This window comes from Thyridium curvatum (genome assembly GCF_004353045.1).
Source record: "Thyridium curvatum strain D216 chromosome Unknown NODE_58_length_281357_cov_77.750052, whole genome shotgun sequence".
Lineage (NCBI taxonomy): Eukaryota > Fungi > Ascomycota > Sordariomycetes > Thyridiales > Thyridiaceae > Thyridium > Thyridium curvatum.
Window position 1 is genome coordinate 74,695 of NW_022156813.1, and position 20,211 is coordinate 94,905.

Genomic DNA, 20,211 nt, shown 5'->3' on the forward strand with positions numbered 1-20,211 from the left:
GTCTGGACCGAGTGCGGGTGGCGGCGATATTGCGGTTCCGGCAGATCTATTCCAAGCTTCTCGGATGGTCGGCAAATAGGTTTAGCCAAGCCGGCTCTGATTGGCTCCTCCCAATGCCGTGGATATTTCGAACACGCTTTAGCCCTCTAGGTCCTTATATGAACTACTATTCACACCTGGCGGCCGAATCCGAAAGGGGCAAATTAAATGAACTTTGTACCATAATTATAGCAAGTCGACATACATCTGATCCAGGTAGCAGCAATAAAACGGTCCAAATGCCATGCAATTGCTGGTCGCCACAGCGAGGCTGAGCTGTTTATTCATTCTCGTCATCAATATAGAGTTTATCAGGCCTGGATACAGGTCTGCTATCGAAGTAACGGGGCTGAAATTCGTCATCCACTCCTACGGACACTACCGAAACCCAAACCCCAAAACCCGAAACCTGTTACGCTGTGAACTATGGCTTTCTCCAAGAGGAATCCCACGACCACATATTCAGTCCAACTTTCAACCCCGACTAAACTAGAAGGCCAGCATGGCACACTCCTTGATGTGTGGAACCGTTTGGGTGAATTGAAGATTCTCCCAGTATATGGCAGATCTCGCGATCGGCTTGACGACCACCCCTTGATAGCCATCCTTTCCTGCTTCATCGCACTCGATAACATCACACCAGCGGGTATCCTTCGGCGGCGATAGATACGGGGAATTAGTCCCGCCTCGAGTGTAGTCACCCGCAAGGTAGATGTTGAATGTCGTGACTCGGTTGGCTTTAGTCATAGTCGGGTCCCAGTCATAATGATAGTTGTAAAACACATCTACCTCGTACCGCTGGATTGTGGGGTGCTCCATGACTGTGTCATCGCCTCGCCAACCCTGGAAGTCCAAGGCGCGCTTCTCGATACGGCGCACTACCTCATCTTCGCGTTCTACATGACTTGACTCTGAAACGCGCATGTTGAGATCGCTGACTCTCTTGTCATGTATTCGATAGATCTTTGACTGCTCGTACCTGCCCTCGCTATCGGGTTTGGGAGGTTAATTAGCTTAGACCAACGCCATGTAACTAAACGGAAATGTTCAATATACTTACCTCAGATGAAGCAGGCGGGAAATCTCATCTTTACTCAGGAATGATTTGATGTATATGATCAGTGGATCTCTGGAGAAAATCTGAGCTGAATAAGGCTGCTCATTGTAGCTCCGGACTGACAGTTCCAGTCGACGCAAATGAGTGCTGTCACCGCTTCTGCTGACTAGCTGAGCAAAGGTAGATGACAAAGCACTCAAGTCTGACGGGTGACCAACGATCGCAATGAAGACTCCGGCAGTTGCCGCGACAAAACAAATATATACGAAGCTGAAGTCTAACTTGTTAGACATCTCGCTGGAAGTCCTCACCAGGGATCTTTCTAGGTCCGGTCAAGTTCAAGGATTGTGTCAAGATTGAGACAAAGATTAACAGCTTTCCAGAAAGCGACCCATGGACATGAAAAGCAATTTGGCTACGACAATGCAAAATAGCCTATTCAGAGATTACGTCTTTCGGATATCCCATCCATGCAAGAGGCCTGTCTGACAATTCCAACGGCAACAGTCAGCCGATGTGTGACCAATGTCCAGAGTGAGATAGACTCGGATGATGCATATGCATTGAGTCGAACAGTTCCCGATCCAGCCGGCCTACTGCAAAACTCGGAACTGTCAATCTCAATGACAGACACCCTGTTTTCGTCACCCACGGCCGTCGTGGATCCACTCGACCATAAACGTCTCAGGGCCAAGAGCAATATACTATATACAATGCGATGCGCCCAAGTGGGTATCAGGATGGTTGACAGTTTTTGATCAACGTTTATCTGATAGCCAATGAAAGCCTGTAATAGATGTACACAGTGCCTTCTAAGAGATTGCAAGTATAGAGCCCAGGGAGCCTTAGGGAACCTTAGACAGGATCCCAAGGAATCAAACGCCTTAGCCCGTGAATCAGGAGGGCAACCCGAGTGTACCCAGTTGGCATACTAATCTAATTAGGAATTATGAGGCGGTCATATCTCTTTCTAGCGTCTATTGCCGGGATTTGGTAATGAATTGATGTGAGAAGTTGGGTTACCAAATTCGGGTGCCGCTTCGCAAACCACAACTTCCCTACGGAGACTTGCGCTCAGCGGAGTTAAATAAGTCTGCCACCGTGACGGCATCCGGGTTTGAATTGCGCAACGTGTAGAAAACGTTAGAACAATAGAAACCGGGTCCCTTTTCTGTCATCTCGTATCGCTCGGGTGGCGCCTGGGTGGAGCCAGCCAGCATGATTCTCCACGAGAGCGACGTGACGATATCCGCTCCGTCTGGGGTTTCGGGGTTGTCGCTTTTTAATAGAACAGCCGAGATATAAATCGTGAGGACACAATCGTGACACGCATGGGCTCGTCCTTGGAACGGAAGTTGCACCATCACCTTTCTTGCCTTGAAGAATGGCGACGCTTCGAAGGCTCGTCTGGAGCGCTCTTTACGCCGCATATGCCATTACACCGACAGTAGCAGACGCTAAAGGCTCATATCTCTGGGATCCACCTATGAATAATGAAGCCAATGTTTATCCTCGAGTCATCGAACTGAAGCATGCGGGAAGTGAGAACGGCAAATTACTAGCGACATGGGAGCATTGGTATACGAAAGGCCCCGACACATCCGACCCCGACGGAACTCCAGGTAGCTTCATCATTCGTGAAAGCAACGATGGGGGCAACTCATGGTCTACCTTGACATCTGTCAACGATACACAAACCGGTCCGGGACACCCTTGTGCTAGATTCTGGCAGCCATTCTTTTTTGAGTTCCCAAAGAACCTTGGAAACTATCCGGAGGGAACCTTACTCCTAGTCGGCAACCTCGTTCCATTCAACAAAACTTTCACTGAATTTTTCACGTGGCGCTCTGGCGATCACGGCCGGACATGGGAGTCTGTGGGTTCCTGGCAACATGGCGGCACCACTACTGCAGGCATCTGGGAGCCATTCTTGTACCTTGACAGCCAGGATCGGTTAGTGGCTGCGTTTTCCGACGAACGTGAGGCCGCCAGCCATAGCCAAATGCTGGTACATGTCATCTCTGAAGACGGGGGAGAAAGCTGGGGCGAAGTGGTGCGCGATGTGGCTAGCGAGGCTCAATCAGACCGACCAGGTATGGTGACCGTAACTCGCATGGACAATAGCGAGTACATCATGAGCTACGAGATCTGCAATCGCCCTGGCTGTCCAGTCCACGTCAAGAGGTCACAGGACGGGGTAACCTGGAACCCTACTGATATGGGGACACCGATTGCAACTACCGACGGCGTTTACGCGGGTTCGGCTCCGTACCTAGTTTGGGATGGGTCTGTAAAGCAGCTCGTCCTTGCTCCTCATTCGTCGTGGGACGCGATAACAGATCTGAAGGGTCCTCGAAATGATCGGACCGTTTTTATCAACAAGAATTACGGCACTGGAGAATGGTTCTGGGCTACATCCCCCTGGTATGTCAACAACGCATCCAAAGCCTGTAATTCCAATTACAGTCCACACCTGCTTCCTCGTTCCGAAGGTGTCATTCGCTATACCGCGCCAGCAAGTGAGGGAACCACAGGACAGTGCTCGGAGAGGACGGGCCAAGCCCCTATTGGCGTTCTGCCATACAGGTCCAATTTCTCGGCCAATGGCGAAGCTGGATGGATCAATTTTAACGGCGAATGGAGCATCTCAGGCAGTGAATACAGTGTCGCCCCAGTTGGTGACGTTGAAGCGAGGGCATTGACTGGGGCCTCAGCCTGGACAGACTACGAGATTAGCGCCGATGTCATGATTGCGGGCAGTTCAGGGGTAGTCGGCTTGGCTGCAAGAGTCACGGCTCCCATGTACGGAGCCAACGCGTTCAAAGGCTACATGGCGGCGATCAACTCCTTCACTGGTAATCTAACGGTCTCAAGAGTGGCGCATAACATGGCAGTATTGAAATCCCAGGCTCATCCAGGTGGCATCCAGGGCAACAAGTGGTATCATCTCTCGCTTCAGGTTCAGCGTTTCCAACTTACGGCAACCCTAACCTCTGACCAAGGTTCGTCAAAGACCACTTACAAAATCATTGATAACAGCTGGCCTCAAGGAGTTACCGGGTTGTTGGCAAGAAACGGGGGAGGATCGTTCAAGAATGTCGAGATTGTCTCCATTTAGATGACATGGAACAGGCGAAGTGTCTAGTACTTAAGCCTTCATTTCTGGCTTCTTGTCTAGCTTAGCTGAGCAACAAATCACAGAACCCTTTTGGCCATGTCGTCTTCATTCAGTGCCCACAACGGAGCTGTTCAATATTCTCAATTCACTACAAGGTCATCATTAAGAAGTGGTTCTTTCTCAAAGCCGTGAAGAACTTGATCAATCACCGCTGCTGCGCACCGAGCCAGGGTAACCCTTGGAAGAGCCTGTCCATGCGTGCTTCCATCGCACTAAATCTGCGTCCGTCAGTCTGTGTGATGACGACCGGTTTGATAACAGAAGCTTCCGGCCGGCCTTGATGTTTTGCTGCGACGGCGAGTATCTGATTCTCCGTCTCGCCTTATACTCATCAGCGTACGTCCATGATGTATACGTCAATTTCAGGTCGAAGAACCTCCGTATGACGCACTGCGCTGACGAAGGATTCGAGCCGGCATAACGCTACACAATGAGAGGTCAAATGATCAAACACTTGGCTAATCCATTCCCTGAGGGGAAAACGAGAAATGGCGAGAAGAAGCGAGCTGCCGGGCTTTCCTGTGAGGATCTTCGTATCGCGCCGCAAAACAGCCGTTTGCAAACACGGAGAACGCAAGTGCTACATGGGCGGTTCTCATTCCAGCATCTCCTTATCGGAATGATTGCGGGGTTGAGAAAGCAGAGAATATCTTGACACGCCGTTGCCTGCCGCTTACAGTCCCGATGGATCTTCGTGTGGCCTCGATTTGGTCACAACAGGACGGAAGCACACGCTTGCCGACTTACTGTCTGGGTTTCAGTATCAAACGTGAACCCGCCGTGCCCACTAGTGGCGATCTGGTGTTCGGCTAGACCCTTAGCTGCCCTGTACTATTAAACATCCGCGTCGGCGCGAGCACCAAATAGAACAGGTGCAAGTCTCGCTGGTTTTTAACTCGAGAGCTAGCGTGCCCCGAAGTGAGCAGTAGGCCGCCGTCCTTAAAGCCGCCACCAAACCGGGGATCACTCCGCTTCAACCTACCTATAATACTCTCGGCATGGCCCTGCCTTGGCCCCTGATCATCCCCAACCTTCTGGTGGCCGGAGGTAGACACCAGAGTGGCGCAGGCTTAGCTCGCACTTGTACTACAAAGATCGCGACTACTGCGAATCAATAGTTCGAGGACAAGCGTCCTCAATAGCTCCCAGCCGGGTCCGTACAAGGTGATAGCTCCGGGCGGCAGCACAATCAAAGTCTGCCACAGATGCCGGCCAGATGCGTCGGTTGGCGTTTTCTGTTGACGGCGATCCATGGAGCGGATTGATAGATAAGTGAATGATCTTCTCGTCGCGCCGCATAAAGGAGCAACCACTCGGTCCCCTCCACCCTGCTCATGCTTCGCCGTGTCTTCTCAAGGAGTCATTTGTATTTGTCTCAACATTGCCTTTACAATGGCCCGTCTCAGTACTGCATCTGCCTTCGGGCTCGTGATCGCTCTTTTCTTCAGCCAGACTCAGGCTACTGGTACTGGTTGCAATGCTGACAATGTTCTGCGTGCTCTGCGCCGCTTTTCGTCGCAAGCATCGCCTTTCTGTGCGACCTTCATCCAGAGCACTGCAACGGTGACGGTGACGCCGACCTCTATAGTACCCGGCACTGTGTATGAGAGCATCACCGTCCAGGGGCCAACCGAGACATCCGTCATCGAGTCTACTGATGTCTCTACGGCCACAGAGACAACGGCAAGCACCTCGCTCACTATCTTCCCAACTACGCTGATAACATCGACCACATCGACCACGGCGAGCACCTTAACCGTTATCTCTACCACAACGGTCAACTATCAGAACATCCCTAACCCGATTCGACGAGATGCTGAGAGCCCACTGCCCAGCTATGTGTCCCAGTACCCTTCGAGCCGGGTCTCCAGCGCATGCTCGTGCTTAGGCGGCCCTATCTCGACGATCACGTCCACGGCCACGGCTGCTCCGGCCTTCAGCACCAGTCTGAGCACCATCACCGACGTGAGCTCGTCGGAGACCACGACTACCACTACGTCGATCACATCGGTGACCACTACAGAGACAGCCAGCACCCTCACGATCACGACCAGCACCTCTATTACAACTACCACTGCGCTTACTGCCGTGCCGACTGCCACGCAGACCCTCGTCTGCAACTACTGCGATCCTGCTCAACAGGTCATCGGTAACCCGTCTTTTGAGGATGTCGCAAGCCCCGGCTCTACCGCCCCGGCTATCTGGTCGACCTATAACCAGGCTGGCACGACCATCTCCGATGTCAGCACAAATAACGCTGTGAGCGGCAGCCGGGCCATCCAGATCTCCCGCAGGACACTCGTCAGCAACGATCCCAGCTACCCACATGTCAACTTAGCGCAGACTGTCAGGCTCTGCCATGATGCCACATACACGTTGACCTACTTTATCGGAGTGGATACTACTGCTATCACAGCCAAGACTGGCTATGTCAACTCCGAGTATGTTGTGACGCTGGGCGGTAATGTCATCGTCGCAAAGGCTGCCGTTTGTGCTGGCGACGCGTCTGACTGCACTTATACCAAGGGCAATATCAGTTACCGTAAGGTCACTGTTAGCAACATCACCCCTCCGAGCTGCAATCCTGAGCTGCTCTTCATGGTCTACTTTAAGAAGTCAACCAAGGTAGTTCCCAATGTGTATATCGACCTTGTGGAAATGGCTGTCTCCCAATAGGAGGCCGCTAGGGCGAGTTCTGTTTCGTCTCCCTAAGAGACAGGGTTCGTTTGGGAAACTTAACCCTTCAATCTTGTTGTCGTTGTTCATATAGATTTGGCCTCTATCACATGAACAGGCCGACGAGGAGCCGCGGTAGGGAATTGATACTTAGTTATTCTGAATTCACACAGCTTGTTTGAGGTAGAATTCACGCATGATCCTGAATGCGACAAGTACCTCAGGAAGTCGTATTTCTTTTCAGTAATCTTGTACTCTAAGCATTCTCGACCATCTGAGTAATCAAGTCAGCGATTCGGCAGGCACTTACGGGTAGTGAAGCTGGACAGATCGAGACAAACATAAGAACCAAGACCTGGTTTTTTGGGATTATGATTTCACGTCACTCTATCCATTCTTAATAAGTGGAATGCTGCGGCCCATTGTTGATCACTGATCTCATGAGCTTTTGTACCGGCTCCTCGGTCAGTCTCAGGACTGAAGATGTCTTTGGAAGAATTAACCTTTGAAAGTTCGGGATTCATCGCTAAGGCGCCGAACGTGAAGCTGATATCGGACGTCCGCAAAGAAGAGTTCCTTAAAAGGGTGGTGCGGCCCTATCAAACTTGGCTGGTGTGTTGTTTCTGCGCCTCAGCTGCTAAGAAACGTTGCCCGGAACGACTGGATATCTCTTCAGTCTGAGAATTCTCTTTCTAAAAAGCAGCTGCAGCTTCTTTGTGGACAAGAAAATGTGTACGAGTCAGCAGAGCATAGGGCTAAATACAAGCAGTGCCAGGCTTCATCATTCAAATGCACAGTCATCATGACTTTTCGGACTTAATTACCACATATTAAATCACAATAGCACTGATCGAGGCCAAGCATCGGAAATTGAATACACCAAGATGAACAAAACTTGAAATCTTCTAGAGTCGGTACGTAATCGCGTTCTCGGTGACTGGAATAGTGGATGAGGGCGACGCGATACAGCTTCAACCACGGGGAGGATGTCTATGATGGCGTCATGGCCAGTACCAAAAAAAACTTGGCTGTTCAGCTGATATTGGTAAATACCCTAAGATACTTCGTTGATTGGTCCCTTCCTTAGACGTTTAAATAACGCCGACGTATAGGTCCAGCCGCTCAATCAAGTCGATCCTGGAACCCTCAATTATCCGGGGATTGACCTTGCCACTGAACGTTCCCTGCTTGGAGATATTAAACGCTTTCTCTTAAGATTGACGCCATTGATGATGCCATGTCCATCACCAGGCGTCGTCTTCATAACATTAGGATATTCTATTGCTTAAGAAATGTATAAAGTCTTTTAGTCCCGAATCAGTTGTTCCTGCAATGACCTGTGGAAGTGGCATCCGGACTGTCTGGTTTCAAAAACTAACCCCGCCCAATACTGCTCATTATGGTTAATTTTGCTGTAGCCATTCTATGGCTTGGGGCTTCAGGTATGTTCTCACGCGCATGTTTTACATTCTCCTGAGCTAATGCATGATATGTATATGGGTAGCAGCAGCGCTGGACCCGGTCTCCGGGACTCACGTCATACCTAGAGTTGAAGTTGCTACCGATGCGCCAAAGTCACAGAGTTCTCCAGCGCAGACGGTCCCAGCGCCATCCACGCCACCTTCCCCGAAAAGCCCGCCTCCTGTCGAGGGTGGCACGTCAAAGCAAGAATCGAGCCCGCAGCCGTCCAAGCCCAGCAGTGCACCCAGTGTCTCGGGTGCCGCGTCGGGTGCCACATCAGCCGGCTCTGGCCAGACGGCTTCACCCCAACCAGCAGCGACGAGTGGTGGCGGGGGAGTTGTCACCACAATAAGAACAACTATCATTGAAACAATCATTGGACCGGCACCGGGCTCCAGTTCCGAGCACTCTGAGCCCAGTCAGCCTGCACCAAGCACGCAGCCATCAGTTGCGCCCTCTTCCAACAATCCGACGTCTACTCAGCCCCAATCATCAGACAAAACTGGCTCTTCATCTTCCGCCCCTCAGACTCAGCCCAGTCAATCAGCCACCCTTCCTGCCAGTGGGAGTGCGTGGCTATCGAGCATCCTGTCAAGCATCATGTCGGCCAGTGCAAGTACAAACTCGCCCGCGCCGTCGACCACTGCACAACAGACAGGGTCCCAAACTTCGGGGGCTCGAACGGCCACGACACAGCCGGCGCAGTCGCCGCAGCCCCAGCCATCTGGCACTCAACAGCCGTCCACAGGAGCCAGCGGAAGCCCAGAAGCGCCAGGAACAATCGTCGTGACGACTATCTTGACCATCACGGGGCCGGGAGCACCTTCAAGCACGGTTAGGTCTGGGCAAGCAAGCCAAACAAGAGAACAGTCGGTTACCAATACTCAGGATCAAGGGCAGAAGTGGACAGGCGCGGGTAACTCCGCCAGCCAAGGTTCTGAGGGAAATGGTGCAGGCCAGACCACATCCTCTGGAGGACTACTGGGTGGGCTCTTATCTACAGTGCTGGGAGGCGTTGGTGGAAGCGAGGGGAGTTCAGGTCAGCCTACGGCCTCTGCTTCAACACCAGGATCGGGCCAAGGGTCAACCACGACCTCTTCCGAAGGTCTCCTTGGGGGTCTGTTATCGACAGTCCTGGGAGGTATTGGAGGGGATGAGTCCGGGAAACCAACGGGCGAGCAGACGACACCCCACCAGACTATGACCCCGGATGCCCCAGGACGCCGACGGAAAGCTCGTGTAGAGGAGTTGGACAGAAAGGCTTCCGCTCCTACTACTACTTTCTTGACCTTGGTTATCTGACAGAGGCGAGAGGTCTGAGAAGATCTATTATCCGGCCCATCCCAGACTCTCAATTTTATTCCTCTCTTGGCTGACCTCGCGCGTTCTGTTTGCATCTCGTTTCAACAAGTGATATCTACTGGTACTCTTGACAATTCAAAATTCTCCTTGAAAGATGTCGACGGTGCTCTCCAAAACATGGAAGGTGACTACCTGCGTTTGACCCTTTTTCTTCTCCTGTGGCCGTGGAGCTGTACTGCAGTCACTCGGCTTGTTGGTCGGCGTCCTGCTGTGCCGTTATGGATTGAGATCGGCTCTTCCGACCGATACTTGCACCAATGATGTCACGCAGTTATGAGTTAGTCAGCCCAAACGGTCTGGGTTCCCGATGTGGAGCCCCCCGCCGACCTTCACGGTTGCGGTATTTCATTCCCGCGATCGCTTGGCGGCGACTCAGCGAGCATCTTGATCTTAGCCTTTGCCTACAAACTGCTTGACGGCACTCCCGACTTATCGTGAATAATATTATATATTATATGAGAAAATCCCATCCTCGTCCCTGCCAGCTTGTGAGCCCGCAATCTGCACAAGCGAAGCAATGGCGTCTTCCTCGGACAACATCTCCGAGATTGTGAAGGGAGAAATTGCGGCACGAGACGCTGATATCTCGTCCATAAACCACAAGGCAAGGCACTCCGAAGACAGGGGTATTTTCATTGCGCCCTCGGGAGGATACGGTTGCTGACCTCTTGTAGATACATTCCAACCCAGAACTCGCATACGAAGAACATGCCGCGCACGACAATTTTGTTGCTGCTTTGAAGAAACTCGGCCTTGAAGTGACTCCACACGCGTATGGTGTCGACACGAGCTTCTCGTGTGACTTTGGGCAGGGAGGCCGACTGATCGTCTTCAACGCCGAATACGATGCGCTGCCCGGCATTGGGCATGCCTGCGGGCACAACCTGATTGCTAGCGCCAGTTTTGCAGCCTTCCTCGGGGTGTGCGCCGCCCTGAAGAAGACCGGCATCCCGGGCCGTGTCCGACTCCTCGGAACCCCAGCCGAGGAGGGCGGAGGCGGCAAGCTAAAGCTCATTGCAGGAGGTGCCTTCAAGAATGTATCTGCGTGTTTGATGGTGCACCCCGGGCCGCAGTATCTTCTCAAGGACCCGGTCCGTGAGGTCGCCTACGTGCGCATGCTCGCCAACGTGAAGTACAAGGTGCATTTCACGGGTCGTGCATCGCATGCGGCCATGCTGCCGTGGAACGGTGTCAACGCGCTGGACGCTGTGTGTCTTTCATACAATGCCATATCCATGCTTCGTCAGCAGATCAAGCCGTACGAGCGGATCCATGGCGTCTTTCGCGAGGCCGGGGACAGACCCAACATCATACCATCGCGCACCACCGTCGAGTACTACGTCCGGAGCGACACACGCGCGGCGGCAGAGGCTCTATGGCAGCGTGTCAAAAAGTGTTTTGAGGGCGCGTCGGTCGCGACAGGTTGTGGAATCGAGTTTGAGCACCTGAACTCGTATGCTGACGTGCGTCCCTCCAAGGTTATCTGCGAGGAGTATGTAAAGGTCATGCCCGAGGGTACAGTCTCCTATGCGGACCCCCCAGATATCCTCGCCGGAAGTACAGACCAAGGCGATGTGTGCTATGTCTGTCCGTCATACCATGGAGCATTCGGTATCAACACCGAGGTCGGACAGGGCAATCATACCCCCGGCTTCACCAGGGCCTCTGCTCTTCAAGACTCATACCAACGTGCGCTGGCATGCGGCGAAGGTATGGCGCTTGTAGGTTTCAAAATCCTCAGCGATGACAACTTCGCTGAGCGTATGAAAGAGGATTGGGAGGAGGACATGAAGGTTGCTACTCAGACATGAAGAGCTTTTCCCAGGGCCATTTGCCTATCAAACTTGGAGGCGTTGCCCTGGTCAGTTAAGCTATTCATGAGTAACACCAGCAAATGAGTAGACTTGCATTTGGAATGACGTCTTCCTGAGCGTTGAAACCGAGAAATGCGTATCAGAACTTCCAGTCACAAGGGTTTAGCACTTTGTTCTAGCCAACTGGGCACCACCATCATACAAGCAACCCAACTACCTAAAATTGATAGGCCCTGACAGATGGTGAAATAATCCGACTATCAAGGAATGGTACTTCAGGAAACGATAGACTACCGACGTAGATTGACCATCGTTGACCATCGTATATCTATCTGCCTCCTTTTGCTTTTGCTGTGTTTACAATAAGGCCGCCCAGGACATGAGCTTGATCCTTCAACCCCAGATGGCCTGACAGTATGAGGTCCCTCGATCAGGACGAGAACGGGTCGTCCGCAAAACTGGCGTCTTGTTCAGCTCACGCCTCGGAGGTTGTTCATCGATATTCACTCACAAGGTGTTGCCCAGGCCATCATCACACACAAGCCTGCCTTGAACTGGGCTACACTGGGCACCGTCGAGAACAAAACGGCCTCCACTAACTTCTTTTGCTGGAATCGTGTTTCTCGCAGGAGCGGCAAATGCCAAGCTGGCCAGGGCGAGAAAAATGGCGGCGAGCTGCATCTTGTCTATTTCGTACTTTGTCGGTTTGTTTATGACGTATGGATGCACTTGAGAAGATAATTGGAGTCTGGCCTGCCAGGAAGTCGTTGGTCCAAAAGTAATTTTCTGCCACAAGCAGAGAGTCGAGAAATGATGGGGAGCAATGAACACTGATGAACAGAGTTCGCAAGATTTTGCTTTATATACGAGGGCACAGCCAAGCATTGTTCGCACAGGATGAAACAGGAGTCTGAAATTCACCTATGTTCGTCCACTGTTGGCCCCTGAATGTGGGTCATCGTCCCATTTCAGTGCGACTTGCAACATCATCACCCTCGCTTAGCATCCGTTCACAGTATTGATGTTAGTCTCGGGATAGAAACCGCGGCTCATAGCTTGCTGTCTCTTGTTGTTTTACTACCCCCGGTTGCCTTTTTATTGTGATTGTTCTGCAATGTGGCAAGCCCATCAGCGCGCCACAAGGTGCAGATAAACATGTAGTGGACCCTTGTCCCAGAACATGTATATCTTCTGCTTCTCTGTCCAGTATTGACTGTCATCTGCAAGTTTCATGTCAAACCTCCAAATTAGTCAAACTAGGATGGTGCGCATTTCAACATAAGCCAGACTGTCAGCAAGGAATTGTGAGTACGAGACGCTTGTCAAGTGAACCTATCAATAACTCACTTCCGGCCAATGCAGTTTCGAGGTCCCATCGAGAACGGTTGAAGCACATCCCGATCGGCTTTAGCGAAGAAGACCATGCAGAGAACGGCCCTTACCTGTGTGCATCGATCTCACAGGGTAACGTTCGGGCGTATTAATTGTCCCATTCATGAGGTTGGAGGGCTTCCTGTAAGCACGCCCCTAGAGATCACCTCAGATGAGATAGATCCTCCGTTTTTAGTGACATCCTTATATAGCAAAAGTCTAAAGTTGGGAGTTTGTATCGTCGATCACTGACGAGATAGTATATCAAGTGTTCCAATTCGGCTGTAAAACGATCGCTATGCTAAGCACCTTCGGGAGAGGTTTCTATTCGAGATGAATGGTCCGGAACTCTAATCTTACAACCTCCAGCAGGGTTTTAAAGACGATTGCCCCCAGCTTTCCAGGCTCGGCTCGCCCTCCCCGGCGCAGCCGCTCCGACACCAAAATTATGAAGTCGCTCGCCGATCAGGTAAGCCTCGTCACGAATTCTCACCCTCCAAGACCGCAGAATCGCGACCATGTACCACAGGGTCCACAGAACTACAAAGCAAGAAGCCATGGCCGGGAAGCTGAGCCGGTAGACCATGACCTTCGCTGCGCCTGCCGGTCCAGGGATCGAGTCCAATATCCCCCACGAGATCGCGAATCGAGCGGAAATCAACGGTGCAGTAAGAGCGAGGAAGCCAAGTATCAAGGTGGGCAGAATGAAAGCCCGAGTAAGAATGGCGGCATCAGGGTCCAGCCAGCCTCGGCGGAGAACGGCACGCACAGCAGATGCGAGGCGAGTGTCGCCATACCATGACATGATGATCTTCGACCCGAGCTTCGTGTATAGAACGCCAATCGTCCAGGTCTGCATTACACGCACATCATGCCTCTGGCCCTGGGCTCCTTCTGTGAGCATTGCCGAGTACATATATGTGTTGAGCGGTGCAAGGATGTAAAGCTCCATCACCGAAGAGAGGAGTAATGGGAGGACAACGAGGAGAAATGAGTAGCAATACAGCATCTTCGATCCTTGCTTGATGAATGACATGGCTTTTCGGACCCCTTGTCGGTTCCCTAGAGCCGAAATCGCGTCTCTGATATAGCTTCTCGCCTTTATGGACAGCGAACGAAGGTGAAAAATCAGATAAGCCGCGGAGCCGAGGATATAGATGCCGATGCTAAACGCGTATATGTCGTTGGTGCGAATATGCGCGGGTATGAGCATTTTGAACATTCGCCTGCCGAATACAAGGGGAATAATGGTAAAGCTGACACCGGTTACAGCAGCAAATATCCACAGGAGGATAATGAACAGGGACACACGGAGCTGAAAGCGAGGCGGAATATAGACAAACTGATACTGGTCAGTCGCGTAGATATCCGAGTAAGACCGCTCGTTAAGACCCCCAGGACGGATGTTATTTTCGGTGACGTCGAGGAAGACCCTTCGTCCTTTGGGGATCTTAACCTGGTCAGACGCTGGGGTCCTGACAAACCGACCCTCTGGAATGAGCTGGCCTGTATCGACAAGCTTATGCTTGTCGGCATTGAGTTTGAGGATCTCGTCGGTCGACAGTGAAGTGGGCTTGGCATGAGCCCCGTCAAAAACGTGGGCCCATGTCGTAGGAACCACCTGGCCGTTGCCGTCATAGGCCAGGAAGAGGCGCCTCCAGTATGGCATCGCTTGGTATGGCGAATCGCTGGGTAGGACCAGTCTACCTTCTTCATCGATCCGGCGTTCTCCGAAGAGGAACCAGCTGATGCGCAGTGTATGGGCGCATTTCCGAAACCACCAGGTATACATGGTGCGGAGCGCGTTGCTCGGCTTGAAGAATTTGACGGCCAGCGGCATTAAAAAGTTGTAGAAGAGCAGATCAATCGGAAACTCGAGAACTGGCTCGTTGGATGAATAGTGAATCGGCAACACGTTGGGGACGGCCATGGCCAGGCCCCAAACAACACCGCCCAGGCAGATGATGACAAGCGCGCCGTAGACAAATGCAGAGAAGAGGATCTTGCGAAGCTGTGTCGTGACGTTCCTTTCAAGTACGTCGCGGACTGGGTGAAACTCGGGGTCGTCAGGGTCCCTGATAAAATCTAGAAACACGCGTATTATTAGCCCACAGCTGCATTGCAAATGAATTTCTGGCTGACTTACAGAGCACGCCTTTGCGCATGATCTTACGACACATGGACACGAACAGCGCAAAGTGAAACATGTAGCCAGTGCCGACGAACCAATGCACAAAAATGGACGTCAGGGGAAACTTGAACGTAAAGAAAAGCCGAGATCTAGGAGAGGTGTCCTCGAAGAGAGGTAGGAGTGCCATGTCCAGCAAGAGCCCGCAGTAGAGAGGAAAGACCAGCATTTCGATGCCGATGATCAAAAGGACCTTCAAGACCCCGCTGGCCTGATGTATGCCTTCCATCACCGAGCCTTCCCATTCCTGGCCAGTTTGCGTGCTCGAGAAGGGTCTCCCACGCCGCACGTAGAGGGTCGCTACTAGACAAAGAACGATGTAGCCAGCGAAAATGGCCCAAAAGCGGTCCATGGGTTCCCAGTACGCAAGCTCAGGGCTGAGAACGACTGGCGGTGACATGTTGTTTTCTTCAAACCAAGACCCTGGATTTGAAAGAACAGCCAATGTATGGATAGCTGTACTCCAGAAAAGCCCCGGGATGAAGGGCACAATTGATATGATGTGAAGAGCTTTGTTACCATATTCGCCGCTTGCAATGAACTGGAAGATGGAGCCGGCTGAGGCGATTGCCGTAGAGACGAAGCTCTTCACGGTGAGCAATGCATCATGACTGAGGGCTGAGAAATTTCGAATCTCCCCAGCCGAAATGACTGGTTGGCTAGCGAAGGCCACTCTGGATATCCTGAGAGCTGCGCTTCGAGACATGGCCCAAGAGCCTTGAGCCGTTCCAGCAAGAGACTTGCTTGCATGGGCCCAACCCAAGATCTGTCCACACAAGTGAAGGATGTAAAAGAGCCCAGTAGACAAGGCCCCTGCAAAAACGAGAGCAATGTCCTGTATGAACTTGGTCAGGCTGATCATCATGCGTACAGGGCGCATGGGGTTGGCCACCGCCCACAAGCCAATCTTGCCGACGTTGTAGGGCAGGAAGACGCCGAGGAAGATAGTGATGGAAACCAAGAATGCACAGAAGATTGCATTTTGAAACAGGCCCCCGATTGGCCCGCGCATGCCCAGGAGCTCCATCACGCCTTCGAGATCTTCGGCGTCGTCGATGGCGTCAGGATCCAGTCCCGCTGCCACAGCAGCCTCTACCACCTCTCGGTCCTGCTCAAAATCATCATCTCTCAGATCGCCATCATCGACAGCAGGCAGTCCATCCACGTCGTCGTCGTCGACAAAAACTTCTGGAGGAGGCATCAACTCGGCCGGGTCAATGGCATCCACACCGCCCCACATGAGATGAGCAAGCCACTGGGCGAGGCCGTCTGGCTGGTTCTGCAATTGCACGGCATGGTGACCATTCTGACGAGGTGGGGGAAGATCATTGAAGTCGGGAAGGTTATTCCACTCTGTTGGGGACGGACGAACCAGTGCAGGCTCTCCCAAATCTTGATCAACGTCCAAGTCTGATAGCTCGTCAAGCTCAGCAAGCCGATGTGGATTTGAGTCCACATTCTCCCCCATCTGGTCCACAGTAACGGCCATTCTTGATGGTAGTTCAACCGGAGTTGTCGGGGCAGGTGTGGGATACACCTCTTCGGCTTCTTCATCCGGGAAGATGGAGGCTCGAGTAGGTGAAGGGGCGGAACGCTGCTGCTGTTCTGGTTCTGAGGCATGCATGGCTGACGAATTCTGCGAGGTAGACGCGGCAAATGACCAGTTGTTGTGTGCCAGTGGACTGATGCTCTCATGTACCTGGGGCCCGTCTGTGTTGGCTCGAGCCCTCGGAGGCTTGCCCGGCATGATCGCCGACTCAGGGTGGAAACCTGCATCATCCTCGTCATCGTCTTGTATTGCCTTTGCTTTTCCCTTTTCAGCCGATGTTGGGGCTGAGTTGGACTCCGACGCCAGCTCCTCGGGCCAAACCCAAGATGCGGGCTGGTCCGGAATGACGCGTTGAGAATCGAAATCCGGCGGGGTGGCAAGCTGTCCGGCTGAGCCCTCCGCATCCTTTCCGACAGGATCTCGTTCCTTCTTGCGGTCTCTCCTAGCTCGGGTCAGACGCATCCAATACTCTAGACGATCCTCGACGCCCCTTTCCTTAGCAATACCCAATATCCTGTCGGGATCTCCACCAGCTTCCCGAAATATACTATCGTATTCATAGACAGTACTGCCTTGAGTGGTGGAATCCGAATCTGTGGGCGATGACTGGTACGCAAAAGCGGAAGGGCCAGCCCCAAAACCGTGGGGTGCATCAGAGAACTGCGCTTCTAGAGTATCCGTCTCCAAGGGTGATGACTCCAGCCCTACTCCGGTGAACTGATGTGAGTCGTGATTGACAGATTCCGATACGAATTCCGACACAGGCAGGTATCGACGGGACGAGGTGGGTAGGTCGGCATGATCATCAGGTTGCGCTGCCGGGGTTGTCGCATCGTTATCCAGAATGCCGTCGACGTAGCGGTCTGCAGCGATGCCCTCGACCATTTCACCGGCTCCGGTTTCTGTGGGTTCTCGCAGGTGGGCAACAGCGCCATTGTGGCCATCAACGGCATCGGCCTGATCGGGAGGCGGGGGGAAGTCGGGATTCTCCTCGGCAGCTCTAGCGGCTCGCATGTTGATCTCGGGTTGCTGCTGGACAACGTAATCTCGAACCAGTATGATCAGGATGAAGCAAACAATGACCAGAACAGTAATTATTTGCCCTTCTAGAATCCAGATGAGGTTCCGGTTCAGGGACGGGTACCGAGTGAGGTTCCGCAGGAAGTCGACGTCACTCAGCAGCGACGGCGGCCCTGTATTGGCAAAAGAGAGGGTGGTTGGATCGATTGAGGAATTGGAGGCTAGAGTCGAGTTTGAAGAACCGAAGCGGCCGGATCCGATTAGAAGGCGAAGCACAGTGGTTGTCAGGGGATCATTCGAAGTGAGGGTTAGATTGACACCGTAGAGCGGCCAGACGAGCTGGGGAACAGTCTCGGGGCTGAGAGCAGGGCATGTAGTCGGCGCAAGGAGAGGGCTAGAAGGGCATACATAGCCACCGAACATGAAAGCAGACAAGTCGGTCCAACCGTGGCCGCGGCCGTCCGCTCTGGGAAAGAGGGAGCCGCCTCCACCACCGAGTCCCTCATCGCTGAGCCAGAAGAGGAAGGACCAGACTGTTCGCATCAAGTAGGGTAACCAACCCAGCCAGACGCTGATGACCAGGGCACCGCGGAGCCACACGAGAATATTTCGGAAAACATACTTGGCGGCGTGGCTGAGAACAATGTGTGGAGGTAATGTCTTGGGCATCGAGGGCGCGTACAGCTTGGTGAAGCGGAAAGGTGTCTTGCAGAGCTCGCAGTGTTTCTTTTGCGAATGTGACAGCCATTCCATCAAGCAGTCCTGGTGGACATACTTGATGCTACCACTGCATTTGCAGGGGTAGAACAACGGCTCCTCGATGGTCGCCTCGCCCCGGCATATTCGACATGTGTCGGGATCGAGTGGCCCGGCGCTGAAAGGCTCTGCCGTATGAGCTGGGGAGGAAGGGGTCGGAGTATGCTGCCCGGCGGAATGGCGTCGTCGTGTGTGACTCAGCAGGTCCTGGTCCTGCAAGACAACAGTGCTGCTCGAAGCTTCGTCCATTTTGAAGTTTTGATCCGCCGGAAGGGGCGGGGAAGAGACGTCCGGGTGTGCTTGGAAGGGCTTGCTCTTCAACAGCCGCCAAGAGGTGTGTTCATGCGCTCATCGGTCGAAGAAGGGACCCGGATGTAGGGACACGGGCGCTTTTGAGAGTGGCTCTTCAGGCGTAGTGGTGAGCGGCAAGGTGAGGATAGCGACTGGAGGAGAAGCCTAGGCAGACGAGGAGAAGCGTCGGAGGTGGGATCGAGAGAGTGTGGGTTCGGGATTTGCTTCGCTGCTGTGATGGACTGGCGTCTAGGCTGCGATGAATGACCGGAGAGAAGCTCTTGATGCGTTGGAAGGCAGGCAATGGATTCCTGCCTGGAAAGTCTGTCGTGGATGCGTTGTTGTGTTGAGGCCGGTCTGAACATCAAAAGAGCTGGAGGATGGATCTGCGAAGCACATGCACCACGAGTCCATTACCAAAGTTCAGGCCCGCTGGTTCTTTGCTTAGTTTGGCGGCCCCACCACCCTCTGTACCACAATTCGAAGCCTCAACGGACGTGCGGCCGAGTCAAGCAGGCACAGTGTTGCTCACTCAGCTGGAGTGAGTGCTCACTGTGCTAAGTTGGTACAACTGCTACCCACATACATGAATGTACCTAAGCAGATCAAATCCAAATTGAAATTCAATGTTGGATGGCCCTGGTCGGTGGTTCTGGAGTCCGATCCCCCGCTTTCTCTCCGCACCTTCATGCTCAACTGACCATCAATGTTTGAATTTGATCAAGATAATGGATGTTTGGTGGGACTGGATTCACGCCTGACATCAAAATGACTGCCCCAGTGCTGAAGGCATCTTGTTCGCACCTAGCATCAGCTGCTTGACGAGCGAACACACGGGCTAGTATTGCAGGCAGTTGAACTACCTATGAATAGATCGTGCCGTGTCCCGGCAGAGCGCTTTCATCGAACGGCATAACAGGGAGGGCGCAAATGCTACTGATCATCATAAATCACGATCGTGCAAACAGAACAGGCCACACACGATACACTGCATGGAGGCACCAGAATGATAAAAGGATATCTTGTCGTCTCCAAGCCGTCTCAAGCCTCAAGGGTCAAGGGAAATACCATGTCTGCTCTCCATACAGGTATTTCAGGGTCAACAAATGGCATCGCCCGGAGCTGGCTCGCCAGCAACAGCCCCTACTGTACTGAAAATGAAAGCCGCCCACACAGCTTGATGACGTTGGCAGATCGCGATAAGACCGCGCTAAAGACCAACCCTCATGCAAGCCCAGTCCAAGTCAGCGACCAGTAGCAGCATCGCGATGCGGGCAGCGTACAGACAATGATGGATGTGGGTGGTCCTCGCCCAGCTAGGATGACCTCATTGGGAAGGCAATGGCGAAGCTGGACGAAAACAGGGAACTTTAGACACGGTCGAGGTGTGCACAGGAACGAATATTCAGATTGCTACTCTCTACCTGATTGAGTATCATGTAGGTATTT

The 20,211-nt window shown here is 52.7% G+C and overlaps 6 protein-coding genes across 6 annotated transcripts; 4 read left to right on the plus strand and 2 right to left on the minus strand.

The window, feature by feature from the left end:
• Positions 1 to 528: 528 nt before the first annotated feature.
• Positions 529 to 963, minus strand: E0L32_008621 (uncharacterized protein; the record flags this gene model as incomplete). The annotated part of the gene is made up of 1 exon (XM_031143496.1): positions 529 to 963. The coding sequence occupies one exon, from the start codon at positions 961 to 963 to the stop codon at positions 529 to 531; it is 435 nt and encodes a 144-aa protein (XP_030992113.1).
• Positions 964 to 2,480: 1,517 nt separating this feature from the next.
• E0L32_008622 (uncharacterized protein) lies at positions 2,481 to 4,214 on the plus strand (the record flags this gene model as incomplete). The annotated part of the gene is made up of 1 exon (XM_031143497.1): positions 2,481 to 4,214. The coding sequence occupies one exon, from the start codon at positions 2,481 to 2,483 to the stop codon at positions 4,212 to 4,214; it is 1,734 nt and encodes a 577-aa protein (XP_030992114.1).
• Positions 4,215 to 5,666: 1,452 nt separating this feature from the next.
• E0L32_008623 (uncharacterized protein) lies at positions 5,667 to 6,950 on the plus strand (the record flags this gene model as incomplete). The annotated part of the gene is made up of 1 exon (XM_031143498.1): positions 5,667 to 6,950. One exon carries the CDS (start codon positions 5,667 to 5,669, stop codon positions 6,948 to 6,950), a length of 1,284 nt encoding a protein of 427 aa, XP_030992115.1.
• A 1,399-nt stretch (positions 6,951 to 8,349) lies between these two features.
• Positions 8,350 to 9,713, plus strand: E0L32_008624 (uncharacterized protein; the record flags this gene model as incomplete). Its single annotated transcript, XM_031143499.1, has 2 exons — positions 8,350 to 8,392; positions 8,455 to 9,713. 2 exons carry the CDS (start codon positions 8,350 to 8,352, stop codon positions 9,711 to 9,713), a joined length of 1,302 nt encoding a protein of 433 aa, XP_030992116.1.
• Positions 9,714 to 10,290: 577 nt separating this feature from the next.
• Positions 10,291 to 11,584, plus strand: E0L32_008625 (uncharacterized protein; the record flags this gene model as incomplete). Its single annotated transcript, XM_031143500.1, has 2 exons — positions 10,291 to 10,399; positions 10,464 to 11,584. 2 exons carry the CDS (start codon positions 10,291 to 10,293, stop codon positions 11,582 to 11,584), a joined length of 1,230 nt encoding a protein of 409 aa, XP_030992117.1.
• Positions 11,585 to 13,334: 1,750 nt separating this feature from the next.
• E0L32_008626 (uncharacterized protein) lies at positions 13,335 to 18,720 on the minus strand (the record flags this gene model as incomplete). The annotated part of the gene is made up of 2 exons (XM_031143501.1): positions 13,335 to 15,043; positions 15,105 to 18,720. The coding sequence occupies 2 exons, from the start codon at positions 18,718 to 18,720 to the stop codon at positions 13,335 to 13,337; spliced, it is 5,325 nt and encodes a 1,774-aa protein (XP_030992118.1).
• Between the last annotated feature and the right edge of the window lie 1,491 nt (positions 18,721 to 20,211).